Source organism: Phocoena phocoena, chromosome 1, assembly GCF_963924675.1.
Source record: "Phocoena phocoena chromosome 1, mPhoPho1.1, whole genome shotgun sequence".
NCBI lineage: Eukaryota > Metazoa > Chordata > Mammalia > Artiodactyla > Phocoenidae > Phocoena > Phocoena phocoena.
The window spans coordinates 157361464-157385115 of NC_089219.1; the positions used below are offsets into that span (position 1 = coordinate 157361464).

General features: G+C 36.0%; 1 protein-coding gene and 1 pseudogene across 2 annotated transcripts in view; one reads left to right on the top strand and one right to left on the bottom strand.

The window, feature by feature from the left end:
• Nucleotides 1-23652, top strand: part of WDR64 (WD repeat domain 64) — a 150368-nt gene that overhangs the window by 115542 nt on the left and 11174 nt on the right. For both annotated transcript variants that reach the window (XM_065883312.1, XM_065883323.1), the window contains 4 exons: nucleotides 6768-6826; nucleotides 9831-9940; nucleotides 20518-20706; nucleotides 23132-23237. In XM_065883312.1, the coding sequence (XP_065739384.1) occupies nucleotides 6768-6826; nucleotides 9831-9940; nucleotides 20518-20706; nucleotides 23132-23237 (464 nt within the window). The remainder of the gene's footprint in view (nucleotides 1-6767; nucleotides 6827-9830; nucleotides 9941-20517; nucleotides 20707-23131; nucleotides 23238-23652) is intronic.
• Nucleotides 5883-6619, bottom strand: LOC136132613 (protein-L-isoaspartate(D-aspartate) O-methyltransferase pseudogene; annotated as a pseudogene).

The following is a 23652-nucleotide window of genomic DNA, read 5'->3' on the forward strand; positions in this document are numbered from 1 at the left end:
GAAATCCGTTTCATTTCTATACACTAACAATGAACTATCAGAAAAAGAAATTTAGAAAAAAAACCCATTTACCATTGCATCAAAAAGAATAAAATACCTGGAATAAATCTACCTAAGGAGGTAAAAGACCTATACTTAAAAAACTACAAGTCTCTGATGCAGGAAATTGAAGATGACACAAAGAGAAAGAAAGATATACAGTGTTCATGAATTGGAAGAATTAGCATTGTTAAAATGACCATACTACCCAAGGTAATCTACAGATTCAATGCAATCCCTATCAAAATATCAATGACATTTTTTCACAAAACTAGGGCAAATAATTTAAAAAATTTGTACGGGAACACAAAGCCCTTGAATAGCCAAAACAACCTTGAGAAAGAAGAACAGAGCTGGAGAAACCATACTCCCTGACTTCAGACTATATTACAAAGCTACAGTAATCAAAATAGTATGATACTGGTGAAAAAAAAAAAAGATACACAGATCAGTGGAACAGAATACAGAGCCCAGAAATAAACCCACACACTTATGGTCAATTAATTTATGACAAAGGAGGCAAGAGTATACAATGGAGAAAAGACAGTCTCATCAATAAGTTGTGCTGGGAAAACTGCACAGCTACATGTAAAAGAATGAAGTTAGAACACTTTCTCATACCATATACAAAAATAAACCCTAAATGGATTAAATATCTAAATGTAAGACAGAAAACCATAAAACTCCTTGAGGAAAACATAGGCAGAACACTCTTTGACATAAATTGTAGCAATATATATATTTTTTGTATCTGTCTGCCAAAGCAAAGGAAATAAAAGCAAAAATAAACAAATGGGAACTAATTAAAGTTAAAAGTTTTGCACAGAGAAGGAAACCATTGACAAAATGAAAAAACAACCAAAATGAATGGGAGAAAATATTTGCAATTGATATTAACTGTATAAGGGATTAATATCCAAAGTACATAAACAGCTCATATGAATCAACATTAAAAAATAAAACCCCAAAACTGGGACTTCCCTGGTGGGGTCATGCAGTGGTTAAGACTCTGCACGCCCAATGCAGGGGGCCTGGGTTTGATCCCTGGCCTGGGAACTAGTTCCCACATGCATGCTGCAACAAAGAGTTCACAGGCCACAACTAAGGAGCCAGTGAGCCACAACTAAGGAGCTGGTGAGCTGCAACTAAGGAGCCCATAAGCCGCAACTAAGGAGCCCAGATACCACAACTAAGACCCGACGCAACCAAATTAAAAAAATAAATCTAATTTTAAAAAATGGGCTGAAGAACTGAATTGACAGTTTTTTCCAAAGAGGACATGCAGATGGCCAACAGGCACATGAAAAGATGCTCAACATTACTAATCATCAGCAAAATGCAAATCAAAACCGCAATGAGATAACACCTCACACCTGTCAGAATGGCTAACATCAAAAAGTTTACAAATAACAAGTGTTGGTGAGGATGTGGAGAAAAGGGAAGCCTTCTACACTGTTGGTGGGAATGTAAATTGGTGCAACCACTGTGGAAAACAGTATGAGCGTTTCTCAAAAAACTATAAATAGACCATATGACCCAACAGTTCCACTCTTGGGTATATATCTGAAAAAAACAGAACACTAATTCAAGAAAAATACACCTAATGTTCATAGTAGCATTATTTACAATTGCCAAGGTATGGAAGCAACCTACATGCTCATTAACAGATGAATGGGCAGAGAAGATGTGAGATATATATATATATATATATATATATATACACATACATATATATAATGGAATACTACTCAGCCATAAAAGAGAATGAAATTTTGCCATTTGCAAAAACATGGATGGACTTGGAGGGTATTATGCTAAGTGAAATAAGTCACACAGAGAAAGACAAATGCTGTGTGATATCACTTATATGTGGAATCTTAAAAAAAACTAAGACATATAATAGAAGAAAATAGAGAACAAGCTAGTGGTTACCAGTGGGGAGAGGGAAGCAGGGGATAAGATAGGAGTAGGGGATTAAGAAGTACAAACTATTATGTATAAAATAAATAAGTTACAAGAATATATTTTACAATATAGGGAATATAGCCAATATTTTATAATAACTTTAAATGGAGTATAACCTTTAAAAATTGTGGATTATGTTGTACACCTGTGACATATAATATTATACATCAATTATATCTCACTTTTTAAAAGTTTTAAAAATGTAGGCCTGTACAGATTGTCTAGCTTCTTGTGTGAGTTTTGGCAGATTGTGCTCTCATGGAATTGGTCCATTTAATCTGGGTTATTAAATTTGTGGGCATAGAGTTCATACTATTCCATTATTATCCTTTTAGTGCCCATGAGGCCTGTAGTGATCTCCCCTCTTAATTAATGATATTAGTAATTTATGTTTTCTCTCTTTTTTCTTAGTTAGCAGTGCTTTATCATTTTATTGATCTTTTCAAACAAGCAACTTTTGGTTTTGTTGATTTTTTCTCTTGATTTTCTACTTTTAGTTTAATAGATTTCTGTTCTAATTTTTATTATTTCTCTTCCTCTGCTTACTTTGGATTTAACTTACTCTTCTTTTTCTAGTTTCCTAAGGTGGAAACTTAGATTATTTATTTTAGATATTTCTTCTTTTCTAATATATACATCTAATGCTATAAATTTCTCTTATAAGCACTGCTTTCACTGCTTTCCACAAATTTTGATAAGGTGTATTTTCACTTTCATTTAGTTAAAAATATTTTTAAATTTCTATAAAGATTTCTTTATTGACCTATTATTTAGAAGTGTGTTGTTTAATCTCCAAGTATTTTGAGATTTTCCAGCTTAATTTTTGTTGTTGATTTCTAATTTAATTCCATTGTGCCATTTCTTACATTGAGAGCATACATTTTATGATTTCCATCCTTTTAAATTTGTTAAGGTGTGATTTATGGCTCAGAAAGTGCTCTATATCAGTAAATGTTCCATGAGAGCTTGAGAAATATGTGTATTCTGCTGCTGTTTGATGAAGTACTCTATGGATGTCAATTATATCCATGTTGATTGATGGTGCTGTTTAGTTCAACTATGTCCTTACTGATTTTCTGTCCATTTCTGATAGTTGGGTGTTGAAGTCTCCAACTATAAACATGGATTCATCTATTCCTCCTTGTGATTCTGTATTTTGATGCTCTATTATGCACATACATGTTAAGGATTGTTATGTCTTCTTGAAGTATCAACCCCTTTATCATTATGTAATGCCCCTCTTTGTCCCTGATAATTTTCCTTGCTCTGAAGACTTCCTTTTTGAAAGTAATAATAGGTACTCCTACTTTTTTTATTATTAGTGTTAGCACAATACATCTTTCTCTTTACTTTTTATCTATATGTGTCTTTATATTTAAAGTGAATTTTTTGTGGATAGCATATAGTTGGGTGTTACCTTTTATTCTATTCTGACAAGCTCTGTCTTTTAATTGGTTTATTCAGCTGTTGACCTCTAAAGTGATCACTGATATAGTTGAATTAATATCTACCATATTTCTTACTGTTTTCTCTTTGATGCCCTTGTTTTTGTTCCTTCTTTTGTCTTCTACTATTTTTCTGCCTTTTGTGGTTTTAAGTGAGCATTTTATATGATTCCATTTTCCCTCCATTCTTAGCATATCAAATATACTCCTTTTAAAAATTTTTTTATTTATTTGTTTGTTTTTGAGTGCAGGGCATGAGTCTGTTGCTGCTGCTGGCACTGAGTGATCAGAGCCTCGGCCTGGCCTGCCAACCTGGGCGTCTCTTCCCTGACAAGCACCCTGCACCTCGTTATCAAGTAGCAACCATGGAATATTTTCTTAACTTTTAAAAGTGGTCTCCCCAGAATTTACAATATATACTTACATCAAATCCATGTCCACTTTCAAATAATAACACTATACCACTTCACAGGTAGTGCAAGCACCTTATAAAAGTATTCCTAATTCTTCTATCACTTAACATCCTTGCTGTCTTTCATTTCAAGTATTCATAAGCTATAATCATCTAATACAGTTGCTGTTATTATTTTGAATAAACTGTTATCTATTAGTTTTTATCTTCATTCTTTCTCTTATGCATGTCTTTCTTTATGTAAATTTGAGTTTCTGACCTATATCTTTTTCCTTCTCTCTTAAGAACTTTAAAAAACATTTCTTGCAAGGCAGGTTTACTGGCAATAAAAACTCTGTTTTTGTTTGTCTGAGAAAATCTTTATTTCTCCTTCACTTTTAAAGAATAATTTCTCAGGATACAGAATTCTATGTTGGTGGGGTTTTTGCTCAACACTTTAAATATTTCACTCTGTTCTCTTCTTGCTTGTGTAGAGTTTCTGAGAAGTCATATGTAATTCTTATCTTTGCTCCTGTAAGAAAGGTGTTATTTTCCCCCCTCTGGCTTCTCCGAAGATTATTTTTTTTCTTTCTTTTTTTTAAAATTAATTAATTTATTTTTGGCTGCGTTGGGTTTTCATTGCTGCACGCAGGCTTTCTCTAGTTGCGGTGAGCGGGGGCTACTCTTCATTGCAGTGCACGGGCTTCTCATTGTGGTGGCTTCTCTTGTTGCGGAGCAGGGGCTCTAGGTACACGGGCTTCAGTAGTTGTGGTTCGTGGGCTCTAGAGCAGAGGCTCAGTAGTTGTGGTGCATGGGCTTAGTTGCTCCACGGCATGTGGGATTTTTCCGGACCAGGGCTCGAACCCATGTCCCCTGCATTGGCAGGCAGATTCTTAACCACTGTGCCACTAGGGAAGTCCCTGAAGATTATTTCTTTATATTTGATTTTCTGCAGTTTGAATATGATGCTCAGTGTAGTCATTGTTGCTTTTTTAAATCTAATTTTTGTAGCTATCATTTGGATTGTAGGATTTGTGTGTCCATAACAGCTTGGACTCCATTTGGTAGTGGTGTATTCATTTCTCTTTCATCTACCCTGATGTTTACAACAACTTTGAGTGTATGAGGCAAAACATTATGACTTATTAAGCTAGAAATGAAAAGGAATTTCTCCATGTAAAAATTGACATGAAACTTCGCCTTTCATTTCTGGTTTCTCAGATTCAATTTTTTCTTTTTTTGCCTCTTTCACTTTTGACTTTACTTGGCAAAGCAGCACTGCATAAACTGTTCAGTAACTAGGACGCAGCTTACACCGCATGTTAAATCCATATACATTATCAGCAGCAAATTAGAAACAGAGAAAACAATACTGAGCTACAAGTCTCCTATAACTTTTAAAGAAAGACCTATGCCAAGTATGTCCAATCTGAACAGCTGTTTTAAAGGAAATCACCTTCCATCTTCTTAAGTTTTAATATTTATAAATGCTTAGTTTTAAGGTAACAGAGCAGCTGATTGTATCTACAACATGCCATTCTATGACACCACGTCAAAAGCTTTAAAAAGGGAGCTCATCTCTATTTTCTTAGTAGCATTGAACAGATATCCAAAATCCAAGAAACTTAACTTGTGAATGGTGGTGTTATCTGATACACAAAAACAATCTGATAAATTCACATCAGAACAGAACTAAGTGTCTAAGAAAAGAAAAACCACTCCTCAAAATCAATTCACAAACTAAGTTTTCCACTTTGCAGAACCCCTCCTTTTAATATGTAAAGTAAAATGTGGGCATGTTAAAGTAATAATACACAAATTTATACTTAGCATCCTTCTTCTACCAGTTTGGCTTCTGTGCCTCTTTGAAGGATTAGAAATCCCACAAAACCACACATTTTCATGCTGAAAATAGTGTATGAATGCCCAAAACAAGCTGTGATGCTGTTGATTTTCAAAAAGCTTTAAGGACTGAGGTGAGCAATCCACTGTAATATTATATACAGGTCAAGCTGATGTTGCTAAAAAGCAGCAGTTCGTCCCTAGACCACTGTGAGGGTTTTTGTTTTTGTTTTTTTTAATCTGTTAAAGCCATGTATATCACTGCCATCTTGTAGCTTGTCACACTGTTCCAACATCTGGTTTCCACCTGCAGGACCAACCGGTAATATCAATCTTCCACCAGGCTTTAACTGGTCTATTAGAGCCTGGGTCACAACTGGGGTTGCAGCTCCTACACGAATAACATCATACAGGGTTTCTTCAGCATACTCTATTCTTCCATCTCCCACAACCAGTTGCACTCTCCCTGAAAACAAAAGCATTGGATAATCTACTAGCTCTTTAATGTGATCAATTCCTATGACTTTTCCACTAGATCCAACTTCATGCAAAACATGAAGTAAGAATTCCACTTCCATATTCTACATCAAAAGCTTTAGCTCCTTCATGCAATTAATCAAATAGAAGTACAAGTGCATATGCATACATGTGTGGAGCACTGATTTTTGCTTGGAACCCTATTGATTGTGGAGAATCCATATAAGGGTTTCATCTTGCATAGTGGGAGTGGTCTGTGGCCAGCATTACTTCAAATACTTTGTCTTGATGATTCCATTTTTGCGGAGGTTGTGGATTTGCTCCGAGTGGCTGGCACCACCAGATTTTCATGCCATCGCTAAGAACACTCAGAGCAGGCACAGGACCATGTTCAGTGCAGCAACGGTGCCCAGCAGCTTCCCAAGAGTGAGAACACTTCCCACATGGTCACTGCCTTGCTCGCGTCCCTGCTGCAGCTGCCGCCACTGCACCTCTCAGATACTATTTTATTTACCATTTTAAATGCCTGATTCAAAACAAGTCTGAATAGTATCTACTTAGACAACAGAATATCTAATTAAAAATTCCAATGTTTAAATTTCACACAGAAGGACACGTTATCCTTTGCAGTATTAGTTCCTTCCTGGATCCACCTCATGATGAAAAGGTAAGAACTTTAGTTTTAGTTTAATTAATGAATCAATTGAGCATTTCTCTGTGCTAGACACCACAAAAGATAGAAATACAAGACACAACTGCCTATTCTCAAGTCATATATACTACTATTGAAACTTAAGCTATATGGCAAATAACAATGGTGTACTGGAGAAAATAGGGGATGAATAAGTGAGGAGCAAACCAGCCACTAGTCACTCTGCATCTGTTTCATGTTTTGACTTATTTGTTAGAGTCTATGTGGAAATCGAGAGCTTAAAAGAATTCATACATCATCTAGTCCTCCAGTCATTGTCTATATCTTATACAACTTCATAGAAGAAAGTTCCATAACCTTTCCTTTCAAGCCCAGCCTAGTTCCCAGACATTATTATTTTTAAGAAACTCTTCTTCCCCTCTAGTCTAAATCATCCTTATAATTAAATATATACTATTTTATTTTTAGTGTTAATGCAGTGTAAATGTCAACATCCTTATTTGTTAACCATTTAAATATGCACTTCTTGTGTGTATGTGGATATGCAAATATACCTACATATATTATAAAAACTAAACACTAATTAAAGAGTACAGCAAAGAAGCACTATTTTATCATAGGCTTATTTCCCTTAAAGTTAATACTTCAAATCCAAAAGCTAAATATTTACTTAAATAATAATGTTTTGGTTTTGGATTATTGCTATTAATACTAACATATGGATACATGGATTAGGATAGGATTCCTGCAGAGTTTTTTAGAATGGTTATTGTTTCAAACATTATTTCATTTGATCTATGGAGTTTTCTTTCTGTTTCCAAGAACCAATTATTATTTTTATAATGTTCAGATATTTAGCTTTAGTATGATTATCTTCAATTTGCAGAGGGGAAATCAGAGTGGCCTGCCTGGGATCACATCACAGTTAATGATGAAGTCAGGGCCAGAACCAGGGTTCTAGTCCTCTAATCTAATGCTCTTTCCATATCTAACACATACAGCTAGCAAATGGAAAACGATAAGTTTCAACTTACTGTTTCAACTATAAGGCATGCTATGAGCGGAACAAAAACAATCATATGCTTGAACCATCTATGAGTAGAGGGTTATCTAACTGTTTTCTCTTACTCATGATGATTATCAGTATTCTATTAATTTGAGCAAATAAAAAATACAATTCAAAACCTACATTTTTGCAAACGGACTTCCTACAAACTGGCAATCAAGACCTTTCAAAATTCAGAGAAAATCTTTAAAACAAAGTTATGTATTAATATTGAATTAGAATAATAGTGGAATTGATTTTAAAGCATTTTCACCAATTTAAAAGAGAATCTATTTTAATAATGTGTTTAAATTGTTCCCTATTCAACCTCATTTCAACGTTTTCTTTATTTGGACAATGCGATTTTCCAATTTCTATCTGGCTGTTTATTTTTAAATATATAACAGACTCTGGTCATAAGATGCCTCATTATTACATACACTAATATGTACCATGCATTGAACAAGATTCAGTTATAGATTACAACTATAGTGAAAATGTCAGTCTATAAATCAGAGGTTAATCTGGTTCTCTTGCAACAGTACCGTTTAAAAGATGCTCCATGGAATACCGATAGTCTAAAGATAGGGTAGTCAAAACCTATCCACAGAAAGGGAAGTAATACATGATTATATTCACATGCCTACAGAAAAAAGTCTTAGACCAGTGTTTTTCCAATTACAGGATGTGATCCACTAGGGGGAGTCATCAAATCAATTTAATAAGTGGCAAGCAGCATTTTTATGAAAATAGAAGAGAATGGAGTGGAATGAATACAATAGAATAGAATAGACAATATCAGTATACATAATAAGGTTAAGTATCCTTTGTAAAGGTTACTGAAACTTGTTTCAGATACATGTGCAGGTATTGCATGTGTTTACTGGGTCATGAAGTAAAATGTATTTCTTACTATAGATGTGGTCCATATTATTGAAATACTTGCCTTAGAGGATCCCATCCCAAGGCAGGGAAAGAACCTTTGGATGACCAAATGTTCTTGAAAAGCTTTAAGAAAATAAGTAGAAGAATGCAGATTTTACCCTGGCTCTCTAGGAACATGGAATTGAATCAGAAGGTCAAGAAATTTAGGAGAAATTTTGCCTAAACTATGTTAAAGTCCAAATGAATTCAGGCCTTATAGAACTCTAAGCTGCCAGAATTCTAGCTCCCACGTAGATGAGCAGGAGGAAGTAATATCTTAGTTTGGGTTCATCAGTGATAGAGAGGGAACATATTTTACAGGGATATTACTGCAGAGGAAGCTCCCCAGTTGACAGCTCTAGTTCACACAGTTTAAAATTTTCTTCTAGAGTCCATTTAGAGGCTCTAAAGTTGAGGATAAGTCACATCCTGAAGGAACATACCAATCAAGCCTCAAGATGTCTTTGAGAGAGAATGAGCTGGGCCCATTCCTTTTATTAATTCCTTGTGGTATATAATTATCATATATACCCCACCATCACCACCAAAACCAAAACAAAACAAAACAAACAAACAAAAACAATTAGCCAGGGATCTTTGGATAAAATTTGGAAATAGGAAAAGTCTTCTTGCCAATCTCACCTTTGGCCTTCCTCTTTAACTCTGCTTTCTCCTGCTCCTTATTATATCTTTCAGTCCCCCCGCCCAACCCCCGCAACACTTCTACTAAGACATTTCTTTCATCTAGTCATCTGTTTATCCTCAACTAAATGAATTGCTAATCCTCAATTAAATGATAAGTTGCTAAAGATGTAAGATAGTTCCTGTCCCAGGGATATGTATAGATTAACAAATATCTATAAATAGAATTTTTGGTACCTCAACAAGAAAAAGAAGAGATAGCTGGGGTGGGCATTTCATTGTCTTGTGCAGATGTCCACACCATTCATTCATTAGCTTAGCTCTTTAATGATTAACGTTTTTTTGCTCAAGATTGAATTTGAATCAGTACATACTTATTACATGAGATATGCTTTATTGTTGCTCTAGAAAGTCAAACAGCTGCTGTCCTGGCGTGCTCATTCTTTAGAAATTACTCAAATAACCTATGTAGAAGACAAACAAGTGGTGCTGACTGCCTCCATCGATGGTTCAGTGAGGTATGGACCTTCATATAGTGAATTCAGGGTGTGAGAGGTAAAGGATTTTAAGCTAAAGTTTGAGTATATACCATAAATGTAATCTTTTTTTTTTTTTCTGGAGAAAACAAACATTTTATTTTATTTTATTTTTAACAATTTTATTGGAGTATAATTGCTTTACAATGTTATGTTAGTTTCTGGTGTATAACAAAGTGAATCAGCTATACACATACATATATCTCCATATCCCCTCCCTCTTGCGTCTCCCTCCCTCCCTCCCTATTCCACCCCTCTAGGTGGTCACAAAGCACCTAGCTGATCTCTCTGTGCTATGCAGCTGCTTCCCACTAGCTATTATACATGTGGTATAGTATGTATATGTCAATGCTACTCTCTCACTTCGTCCCAGCTTACCTTTCCCCCTCCCTGTGTCCTCAAGTCCATTCTCTACATCTGCGTCTTTATTCCTGTCTGCCCTTAGGTTCATTAGAACCACTTTTTTTTCTTAGATCCCATATATATGTGTTAACATACGGTATTTGTTTTTCTCTTTCTGACTTCACTCTGTATGACAGACTCTAGGTCCATCCACCTCATTACAAAAAACTCAATTTCATTTTTTTTATGGCTGAGTAATATTCCATTGTATATATGTGCCACATCTTCTTTATCCATTCATCTGTCAATGGACACTTAGGTTGTTTCCATGTCCTGGCTGTTGTAAATAGTGCTGCAATGGACATTGTGGTACATGTCTCTTTTTGAATTATGGTTTTCTCAGGGTATATGCCCAGTATTGGGATTGCTGTGCCATATGGTAGTTCTATTTTTAGTTCTTTAAGGAACCTCCATACTGCTCTCCATAGTGGCTGTGTCAATTTACATTCCCACAAACAGTGCAAGAGGGTTCCCTTTACTTCACACCCTCTCTAGCATCATAAAAGCAATCTTGATTAAAATAAATAAACAAACAAAACATAACACAAAAGGACTTTGAGAAGGTAACCACTGATTTGCAATTCTTTTCCACACCCAAGGAAATGAGATGCCATGCTCATCAACATTAAAAGGATAATAGATACTTTCAATACAAGTGTTCTTACAGAATTATCTCAAATCATTAAGCAATATGGGTAGCTAAGAGATAGACCCAAGCCCAGAGAAGACCATAGGATACATAGGATCAGAAGTCATTAAAAAAAATCATAGGAAAGAACAACTAATACTGAGAAAAGTGAAAGTGAGCTAATTGTTTCAATGACAATGTGATTGATATTACAAAGCCTACTTGTTTTTATGGTTCTTTTCTTCCTTGGTTGCTTCACCTGCTTCAGAGGGGTGAGCACAGTGCTGCAATTGGAGCAAACAGAGATGATTTACTAGGACTGTAATCAATTACATCCTCTAGAGAGCTTCCCTTCAGGATCAGCTTTCTTTTTTAAAACTGAGGTATAATTTATATAAAACATTATATTAGTTTCAGGTGTACAACATAATGTTTCAATATATGTATATACTGTGAAATGATTACAATAAGTCTAGTTAATATTTGTCACCATACATAGTTACAAAATTTTTTTTTGCTTCTAATGAGTACTTTTAATGTCTACTACCTCAGTATTAATAACTATAATGGCCATGCTCTACAAAGCCTACTTGTTTTTAATTGCCTAGTAATACTAACTATACATACACAAAATGCTAAAAATACATATACATAAAGAAAAAGGAAATTTTATGATCATTATTGAGACAGATTGCTACATATTAAAATGTCTTAAAATCATGATAATGAGGAGGAGGAGACAAGACAGCAGAGAAGAAGGATGTAAGTTCCCTTCTTACAGAAACATCAAAATTACAACTAACTGCTGAACAAACACCAAGAAAAAAAGCTGGAACCTACCAAAAAAGACACCTTACATCCAAAGACAAAAAAAAAGCCACAACAAGATGGTAGGAGGGGTGCAATCATGATAAAATCAATCCCATACACTCCAAGTGGGTGACCCACAAACTGGAAAATAATTATATCACAGAAATTCTCCCACGGAGTGAAAGTTCTGAGCACCATGTCAAGCTCCCCAGCCTGGGTGTCTGGCAATGGAAGGACGAGCCCCCAGAGAATTTGGCTTTGAAGGCTAGTGGGGTTTGATCACAGGAATTCCACAGGATGGTGGAAACAGAAACTCCACTCTTGGAGGGTGCACACAGGGCTTCATGTGTACCAGGACCCAGGGAAAAAGTGGTGAAATCATAAGAGACTGGGCCAGACTTACCTGCTACTATTAGAGGTGGGGGCTGGCTATGGCTCACTGCAGGGACAAGGACACTGATGGCAACAGTTCAGGTGAGTACTCATTGGTGTGAGCCCTCTTGGAGGCTACCATTTTCTCAACAAGACCTGGCCCCACCCAACAGCCTGTGGGATCCATTGCTGGGATGCTTCAGGCCAAACAACCAACATGATGGGAATACAACCTGAACCATCAGCACACAGGTCACTTAAAGTCTTCCTGATAAAACAGCCACCTGATAAACACACTGCTTGACAAGGCCCTGCCCACCAGAGGGACAAGACCCAGCTCCACCCACTAGTGGGCAGGTCCAAGTTCCTCTCACCAGGAAGCCTGCACAAGCCTCTTAGACAGCCTTATCCACAAGAGGGCAGACAGCAGAAGCAAGAAGAACTACAACACTGCAGCCTGAAGAATGGAAACCACAATCACAGAAAGTTGGACAAAATGAGATGACAGAGGACTCTGTCCCAGAAGAAGGAATAAGATAAAACCCCAGAAGAGCAACTAAGTGAAATGGAGATAGGCAATCTACCTGAAAAAGAATTCAGAGTAATGACAGTAAAGATGATCCAAGATCTCAGAAAAAAGAGTAGAGGCACAGAGACAGAAGATAGAAGAAATGTTTAACAAAGACCTCAAAGAACTTAAGAACAAACAGAGAGGAACAATACAGTAACTGAAATGAAAAATACACTAGAAGGAATCAATAACAGAACAACTGAGGCAGAAGAATGGATAAGTGAGCTGGAAGAGAAAATAGTGGAAATCGTTGTAGAATAGAATATAGAAAAAAGAATGAAAAGACATGAGGACAGTTTAAGAGACCTCTGGGACAACATTAAACTCACCAACATTCACATTATAGGGGTCCCAGAAGAAGAGAGAAAGGGCCTGAAAAATATTTGAAGAGACAGTAGCTGAAAACTTCCCTAACATGAGAAAGAGAAGAGTCACCCAAGTCCAGGAAGTGCAGAGAGTCCCAGGCAGGAAGAACTCAAGGAGGAACATGCCGAGACACATATGAATCAAACTAACAAAAATTAAAAATAAAGAGAAAATATTAAAAGCAACAAGGGAAAAACAACAAATAATGTACAAGGGAACTTCCATAAGGTTATTGGCTGATTTCTCAGCAGAAATTCTGCAGACCAGAAGGGAGTGGCATGATATATTTAAAGTGATGAAAGGGAAGAACCTACAACCAAGAAAACTACCCAGCAAGGCTCTTGTTCAGACATGATGGAGAAATAAAGCTTTACAAAAAGCTAAGAGAATTCAGCATGACCAAACCAGCTTTACAGAAATGCTAAGGGAACTTCTCTAGGCAGAAAAGAAAAGGCCACAACTAGAAACAAGAAAATTATGAATGGAAAGTTCACCAGTAAAGGCAAACATGCAGTAAAGGTAGGAAATCATCCACACACAAATATTGGCTTGGCCAAAAAGTTCGTTCAGTGTTATGAAAAACCTGAATGAAATTTTTGGCCTGCCTAACAGTATATCAAAACCAGCAATTGTGATAAGAAGAGAGTACAAATGCAGAATATTGGAAACGTATCTGAAATTTAAGAGACCAATAACTTAAAACTTATTTATATAGAGACTGCTTTATCAAAACCTGATGGTAACTGCAAACAAAATATCTACAATATATACACACACAAAAAAGAAAAAGGAATCTAAACATGACAGTAAAGTTAGTTATCAAATCACAAGAGAAGTGACCAAAAGAGGAAGGGAAGAAAAAAGACCTATGAAAGCAAATTCAAAACAATTAACAAAATGGCAATAAGAAATATATTTCAATAATTACCTAGAATGTAAATGGATTAAATGCTCCAACCAAAAGACATAAGTTGGCTGAATGTATACAAAAACAAGACATGCATATATGCTGTCTTCAAGAGACCCATTTCAGATCAAGGACACATACAGACTGAAAGTGAGGGATGGAAAAATGTATTCCATGCAAATGGAAATCAAATAAAGTTGGAGTAGTAATACTCATATCAGAAAAAATAGACTTAAAATAAAAACTGTTAAAAGAGACAAAGACAGACACTACATAATGATCAAGAGATCAATCCAAGAAGAAGACATAACAATTGTAAATATATATGCACCCAACATAGGAGCACCTCAATATATAAGGCAAATGCTAATAGCCATAAAAGGAGAAATCAACAGCAACACAATAATACTGGGGAAATTTAACACCCCGCTTTCATCAATGAACAGATCATCCAGACAGAAAATCAATAAGGAACACAGGCCTTAAATGACACATTAGAACAGATGAACTTAACTGATATTTATAGAGCATTCCATCTGAAAGCAGCAGAATACACATTCTTTCCAAGTGCTCATGGAATATTCTCCTGGATAGATCACATGCTGGGCCATAAAGCAAACCTCAAAAAATTTAAGAAAATTGAAATCATATTAAGCATCTTTTCCAATCACAATGCTATGAGATTAGAAATCAACTACAAGAAAAAAACTATTAAAAAAAAGTGGAGTCTAAACAATATGCTTCTAAACAACCAATGGATCACTGAAGAAATCAAAGAGAAAACCAAAATATACCCAGAGACAAATGAAAATGAAAACATGATGATCCAAAACATATGGGATGCAGCAAAAGCAGTTATAAGAGGGAAGTTTATAGCAATAAAATTGTACCTCAGGAAACAAGAAAAATCTTAAACAAACCACCTAACCTTACATGTAAAGCAACTGGAGAAAGAAGAACAAACAAAACCCAAAGTTAGTAAAAGGACAGAAATCATAAAGACCAGAGCAGAAATAAATAAAATAAAGATGAAGAAAAGAATAGAAAAAATCAATGAAACTAAAAGCTGCTTCTTTGAAAAGATAAACAAAATTGATAAAGCTTTAGCCAGACCCATCAAGAAAAAGAGGGAGAGGGCTCAAATCAATAAAATTAGAAATGAAAAAGGAAAAGTTACAACGGACACCCCAGAAATCAAAGGATGGTAAGAGACTAGTACCAGCAACTATATGCCAAAAATATGGACAACCTAGAAGAAATGGACAAATTCTTAGAGAGGTACAATCTCCCAAGACTGAATCAGGAAGAAATAGAAAATATGAACAGACCAATCACAAGTACTGAAATTGCAACTGTGATTTTAAAACTTCCAACAAAGTCCAAGAACAGATGGCTTCAGAGATGAATCCTATCAAACATTTAGAGAAGAGTTAACAACTATCCTTCTGAAACTATTCCAAAAAATTTCAGAGGAAGGGACACCCCAAACTCATTCTATGAGTCACCATCACCCTGATACCAAAACCAGACAGTTACCACAAGAAAAGAAAATTACACACCAATAACACTGATGAACATACATGCAAAAATCCTCAACAAAATACTAGCAAACATAATCCAACAATACATAAAAAGGATCATACATCATGATCAAGCTGGATTTATTCCAGAGCTTCAAGGATTTTTCAATAACCGCAAATCAATCAGTGAGATACACCACATCAATGAATTGAAGAATAAAATCCATATGATCATCTCGATAGATGCAGAAAAAGCTTTTGACAAAATTCAACACCCATTTATGATAAAAACTCTCCAGAAAATGGGCATAGAGGGAACCTACCTCAACATAATAAAGGCCATATATGACAAACCTACAGCTAACATCATATTCAATGGTAAAAAGCTGAAAGCCTTTCCTCTAAGATCAGGAATAATACAAGGATGTCCACTCTCTCCACTTTTGTTCAACATAGTTTTGGAGATCCTAGCCATGGCAACCAGAGAAGAAAAAGAAATAAAGAAAATCCAAATTGGAAAAGAAGTAAAACTGTCACTGTTTGCAGATGACATGATACTATACATAGAAAATCCTAAAGAAACTATCAGAAAACTAGTAGAACTCATCAATGAATTCAGTAAAGTTGCAGGACACAAAATAAATACACAGAAATCTGTTTCATTTCTACTAACAACAAAAGATCAGAAAGAGAAATTAAGGAAACAATCCCATCTACCATCGCTTCCAAAAGAATAAAATACCTAAAAATAAACCTGCAAAAGACCTGTACTCTGAAAACTAAAAGATGCTGATGAAAGAAACTGAAGATGACACAATCAGATGGAAAGATATCCCATGTTCTTGGATTGGAAGAATCAATATTGTCAAAATGACTATACTACCCAAAGCAATCTACAGATTCAGTGCAATACCTGTCAAATCACCAATGGCATTTTTCACAGAACTAGAACAAAAAATCTTATAATTTGTATGGAGACACAAAAGACCCCAAATAGCCAAAGCAATTTTGAGAAAGAAAAATGGAGCTGGAGGAATCAGGCTCCCTGAATTCAGACTATACTACAAAGATACAGTAATCAACACATATGGTACTGGCACAAAAACAGAAATATAGATCAATGTAACAGGATAGAAAGCCCAGAACTAAACCCATGCACCTATGGTCTATTAACCTATAAAAAAGGAGGCAAGAATATACAATGGAGAAAAGACAGTCTCTTCAATACATGGTTCTGGGAAAACTGGACAGCTACATGTGAAAAATTAGAATTTTCTTTAACACCATATACAAAAATAAACCCCAAATGGATTAAAGAGCTAAATATAAGACTGGATACTATAAAACTCTCAGAGGAAAATACAGGCAGAACACTCTTTGACATAAATCACAGCAATATCTTTTTCAATGTCTCCTGGAGTAATGGAAAAAAACATAAACAAGGGGGACTTAATTAAACTCAAAAGCTTTGAACACCAAAGGAAGACATAAACAAAATGATAAGATGACCCACAGAAGGGGGGGAAAATATTTGTAAACAATGTGACCGACAACAGATTAATCTCCAAAATTTGCAAACAGCTCATGTGGCTCAATATCAAAAAAATTAAACCAATCAAAAAATGGGCAGAAGATCTAAATAGACATTTCTCCACAGAAGACATACAGATGGCCAAGAGGTACATGAAAAGATGCTCAGCATCACTAATTATTAGAGAAACGTAAATCAAAACTGCAATAAGATATCACCTTACACCAGTCAGAATGGCCATCATCAAAAAGTCTACAAATAGCAAATGCTGGAGAGGGGAAAAGGGAACCCTCCTACACTGTTGGTGGGAATGTAAATTGGTACAGCCACTATAGAGAACAGTAAGGAGGTTACTGAAGAAACTAAAAATTGAGCTACCATATGACCCAGCAATCCCACTCCTGGGCCTATATCCTGAGAAAAACATGGTCTGAAAGGATACATGCACCACAGTGTTCATTGCAGCACTGTTTACAATAGGCAAGACATGGAAGCAACCTAAATATCCATTGACAGATGAATGGATAGAGAAGATGTGGTACATATATACAATGGAATATTACTCAGCCGTTAAAAAGAAAGAAATAATGCCTTTTGCAGCAACATGGATGGACCTGGAGATTATCATACTAACTGAAGTAAGTCAGACAGAGAAAAATATCATATGATATTGCTTACATGCAGAATCTAAAAAAAGAAAATACCAATGAACTTATTTACAAAACAGAAACAGACTCACAGACTTAGAGAATGAACTTCTGGTTACCAGGGAAGAGGGGAGGGAGGAGGGATAGATCAGGAATTTGCGATTGATATGTACACACTGCTATATTCAAAACAGGTAACCAACAAGGACCTAGTTAATAGCACAGGGAGCTCTGCCCAATACTGTGTAAAAACCTAAATGGGAAAATAATTTGAAAAAGAATAGATGCATGTATATGTAAAACGGAATCACTCTATTGTACACCTGAAACCAACACAAAATTGTTAATCAACTATACATCATTATAAAATAATTTTTTTTAATTACATTTAAAAAATCATGATGATGAATTGTCATTTTAAGGGCATAAAGTTACATAAGACCAAGAGAGATAAAGAGGCTTCAAAGTGTTTTAGAGAGTTTAAACATAATGAAGATGAAAAGGAAGAAATAATTTATGTTGCATGAATGACTCTGGTCTGAAATTCAAAAGATTTTAGCTAGCTGTATGAGCTTGAGGCTGGTGATTTAGACAGGGACAAGTCCATGTAGCATGTAGCAGACATTGTTCAGGGTTTGGATCTTCACCTTGAAATAAATAGCCACCAAAGGATTTTAAGTGGGTGACTAACATAATTTGAGTTACATTTAAAAAATAAAAATGTGTGGAGAATGGATTTTGGAGCAGCAAAAGTGAGAACAAAGAGACTAGTTAGATGTCTGTGGTGAATATAGTGGCATGAACTAGGGGAGTGGTAACAGTGCTGGGAATAAATATTTTGCATTTGAGAACTATCTAGGAGGTAAAATCCAGAAGATGTGAACTTTAACTGACAGAGAAGGTAAGAGATAGATGTCAAGAATGACTCCTGGCATTATAAAACTAGGTGAATATTGGTGCCATTCATTGAGAGAGGAGACACTAAAATAAAAAAGGAAAATATTTGCAATGTGGAAAGATGAAAAACTTAGAAATGTTGAGTTCAAGGTGAATCTTTGGGGTAAGGTCTTATTTGAGGGCAAACAGAACTGTTTGCTCTGTCAAAGAGGAGATCTGTAGTTTTATTCATAGAAAAAATGAATTGACATGAAAATTACATGTAATTATTATAGATATTTTTCACAACTCTGTCCCTTGAGTCTCTGCTCCAGCTTATTTTCAGCTACCTGTCATCAGAAGTGTTACTTGGGCACTGTAATGCACAAACACGCACACACACACTCCCCATGTTACATGTGTGCACACTTCTGTTGTTATAAGCATTTCCTGCTCAAACCAGTTATCCTTGGCATGGAGAAATTACTCTTACAATTCCTTCAAGTGAAGTTATCCCTAAATACTCAGTTCAAAAAACCTAGCTCTATTAGTAGCTATCTCAGAATACAGTTCTCTTCATAAATAAGTCCTTCTGCTAATACTTGCTGCCACTTTCTAAAGGAGTAGGCAGTTTTAACACTCTAAATCTTGTTTGTCAAAAAGGTTGATTTTGTAATAGGAAAAAGCATAATAAAAGCTTAGCTCTGGGACAGAGGATAGAAAGGGTTAAGGGTCCATATCTGAGGCTCAGAAATTCAGGCTGAGAGAGAGGATCAGTCACTTGGGAGAGTTTCACATGGAGTAGGAAACACCACAAAACAAGGAGACCAAATGTTACTTCAGTCCTTGCCTCCAGAAGAATGAATTTAGGGTTGCCCTAAAGTTAGTCCCTTACCCCTCTAACTTCTGTGTTGAAAGGGCTAGTCCATTTCACTTCGGTCAAGCCTCTGGAAAGTCCATGAAAACACCTATGTAGCATTGGGGAATTGAAATATGGAAGGAATGGTACATTCTCAGGACACTGTCAGGTGTGAGGTTTCCTGACTGGATACCTCTGTTTTACCTACTCCTCAGTGCCTACCTCTTTGATCTGGGATACCACTTGTACTTTGTGGAGTCTACTCTTAATTCATTTCGATTATTCTCCTCTTAATCTAATTCATTTAGGTTGTTCATTTAGATTATTATTTTTCTTCTGGGTCATTGAGGCAGGCACATTATTATTGTTTCCATCATATGAAATTTTAAGCTTGAAATCAAGACAGAAACAGAAGATCTGCCAAACAATAATTTATTTGTCTTATTTACGTATTAGCACATACTCCTGCTAATGACATTCTGTATGACTTTAAATCATGTGGGCTATTTAGAAGGACTTCTTGGAGTGACACAATGCGTATGTATAAAGAACCACTTCTTCTCCCACTTTATTGCAGAACTCAGTTGTAAAAAATAGTATGGTGTTTCCACAATAGTAGGAAATGTAGATGGAGGTTGAGATGATTTTGGTAAGAGTGAAACCATTAGTAGCTATCTCCTCTCATAAGTTCTATTGATGCTGATACAGAAAGTAGACAGCTGAGATATGACCCATTCTACAGCTTAATTCAACTGACAAGTCATCATGATGAGGTTATACAACAAGTGTTGTTATTTTGGGAAAAATCTATTTCTTGTCTTCTGGGTTTAATAAATGATTATCCTAAGTATAGATTTAAATTGACATTTCCAAAATTGTTGTAGATTAGATTTCTAACTGATAAAAATGTTTATGTTATGATTAGCTCCATATATTTAATAGGAAGAGTCCTGGACCCAAGTTTAAAATACCTGTTGGGCCAGTGAAAATCTACATAAATGATCTAATAAACAGAATAACTTCTACTGAATTCCAGTTACATTCTTCTCCCTACTTTTGCCTTTCCCCAGGATCTGGCATGCTCTCAATGGTCATTACTGTGGATATTTTGGACAGCGAAGAATCTTTGAAATATCACAGACAAGTGATTTTATTTTGCCTTGTGACGTTAATGAATATCCCATAGAAATAAAAGAAGAAAGCAAGTTCACAGAGAAGAAGCAAAAATATGAATATCCTCTGGTATTTGACCAGCAAAGGTAAGAGAATTTGGTTTCCCTTAGATGAGAAGATGAAATTAAACTATATGATACTGTGACACATAGGATTTAATCAAACAAAGACCAAAGAGGCAATTGCTTAAGCAAAGGCACTAAACAGTGAAAGACTATGTTAGTCTTTCAAGGCTTGGAGTCCAGGGAGTAATTAGGGAGGATATAGTAGGAAATAAAATGAGAAAAGTCTATAGGGGCCAAAGCACAGTAAGACTTTTATGGGCCAACGTAAGGATTTTTAACTTTACGGAAATCACTGTGACAGAATACCTAAGGGCAAGAGCAGGTCTGAAGAAAAAGGTGGTAAGTTTGATGTTGGACAGGTTTAAGTCTGAGGTGTTTGTGGGACTTCCAAGTGGATATATTTAATGAGCAGTGAGATCTGTTTGGAGCTCCCAAAAGAGGTCAGAGTTATAGGTAAAGATTTTGGTGTCATCAGCACAGTAATATTTTCAATGTGGAAAAGTCACTTCTGTCCTGTGTATAGAGTGAGAAAAAAAAAAAACCAGAAAACTGAGGAAGAAATCAAGAAATAGCCTGTAAAGAGCAGGCCAAAGAAGAAAAAAACAGTGAAAAACATTAAGAAGGAGTAGCCAACATGTTGAAAGTCATAAACAAGTGATGTGATGGAAATCAAGGGAGGAGAGAATAAGAAAAGTGGTAGAGAGAACACGTTTGTAGAATGTGGCAGTGAAGTCACATAGGACAAGAGAAAAGTAAACACTGGTTTTGGCATGTCTGTCAGCTGAAAGGTCACTGATGATTCTAGAGAGTGAAATTTCAAAGAGTGATGGGTAAAAACTCACATTGTCTTGGTTGAGAAATAAATAGGAGACGTGAGGTGATGACAGTACAGATTACTTTGCAAGGAAGTCAAATAGCTGTAAGGATGAAGAATAGTTTGTTTCATGAGTTTGATTGTTTGTGGGGGAGACTTGAGCATGCTTAAAGGCATAGGGGAGGGAGGATAGTCCTCCAGTAAAGAATAAAATATTGGTCAAAATGTGTTTTATGCTTTTGCAAAGCTCAGTCCTGGTTTTGACCATGGCTAAATCTTTGTTATAATGGAAGAGATTGGTGCTCATTTGAGCTTTCAACATCAGCAAAGCTCAGCCCTAGATTATAGATGTCTAAATGTCTAGCCCTCACAGGACCAGACTGCCTAGACTGGTAATATCCAGCAGACCAGAGCTGGAATAGCTGACAAGATGAGTCCAAAGTGGGAAAAATCAGAGAGGACTGTCTTAAATAAGGTCTTTTAGGGAAATCCTAAGTGGGTCAAAGCTGGGGAGACACAATGCCATCATCTAGTCCAAAAGTTGGTAGAATGGCTGTAAATAGGAATTGAAGCTGAGTCACAAACCACACAGAATGCGGTACAAAACAGGAACAGTTTGGGAACAATTAACAAGGGTTCCAAATGACTGCCAAAATCCCATTGCAGTGTTCAAGGCTTGCCTTAGCTGGGCAGTAAGGAACACTGGGGAAGAAGTCTGGCTAAAATGTAAGAGGTGGTATAGTAGAGCCAAGGCTCATCAGGATATGATAAAGTTCACCAAGCAAAGTTGATCAATCTCCTCAGGTAATTGCTGAGCCTTGAGCAGCCATGTATCTTAGTACTGAAAACACTATATTCTAATTTTGTTAATATACATTCCTTCATTATTCTCTGAGTTCCTTGAGGACAAGAACCATGTTTTATACATCTTTATATACCCAGTTCTTAGTTCAGTTCTTAGCACAAAGTAGGCACTCAAAAGATATTGTGGAACAAATAAAGAATGACTAGTGGAGAACATTACAAGCAGACACAAGAGATATAAATGATAGATACAGAAGTTTGAAATGATATGATATATTTGGGATAGCTTAAAGTAGGATATGTGTTCACATTTGTTATAAGTAAATAATTATGTCTTGTGTGTAGCAAATCAGGCCTTCTTCTGTACAAGTACTGCATTTTAGAACATACTACTTATTATCTTTAAAAAATGTTTTAATACTTGGTTATAACTTTTAAAATATATGCATAAGTAAGTTTTAACTATAGTGGGAGCTGACCTGAGTCACAAAAAGAAATCAAGCTTTGGTTTTATACCAGAGATTTCCTCATCCTTACTATACAGTTTCCCCCCCCCCAATGGCTATTAATAAATTTAACTACATGGAATGTTCAGGTTTAGTAGACATCTCTGTGGTTTCTTTGGAGGGAAATCTGGGAAGCCAAGTGGAATAAGAGTTAAGTGCAAAGGTCACATGGTTAGGACTGGTGCCATGGGAGCCAAGAGAATTTGGAGGCCCGGACAAAGAAGTACGTCATGGATACTTGCTGATTAGGCAGAAAACAAAAGGCATGGGCATGTCCTTAACTGTTCTTTTTGTGAGTGTGTATGTGTATCTTTATATGCAGATGGAAAAAAATGAGCTCGATGTCTTTGCTCTTCAAGCGTACACCTCCTAAGGCCTTTGAAGTGGAACATGATTTTAAGTTTTTCAAGTCTCTTTCTTCTCCCAAGGTAACCTTAAAAAACAAACAAACAAACAAACAAAAACTTTTGCTTTTGGTTTTTTGAATTTAGATGTGCCCGGTGTATTAGTTTTCTATCGCTGCTGTTACATATCCCTGCAAACTTGGTGGCTTAAACAATACAAATTAGTTATTTCACAGTTCTGTAGATCAGAAGTCTGACTCTGGTTTTACTGGTGTTGCCAGAGCTGTTTCCTTTCTGGAGGCTCTAGGGGAGAATCTCATACTCCTTAGTTTGTGGTCCCCTTCCTTCATCTTCAAAGCCAGAAATGTTGCAACTGTCTGCCCATTCTTCTGTGGTCACATGTCTCTCTGACCAGTGGGAAATGTTCTCTGCTTTTAAAAATTCCTGTGACTAGATTGGGCCCACCTGGATAATCCATCACAAGGTTCTTAACCTTAGC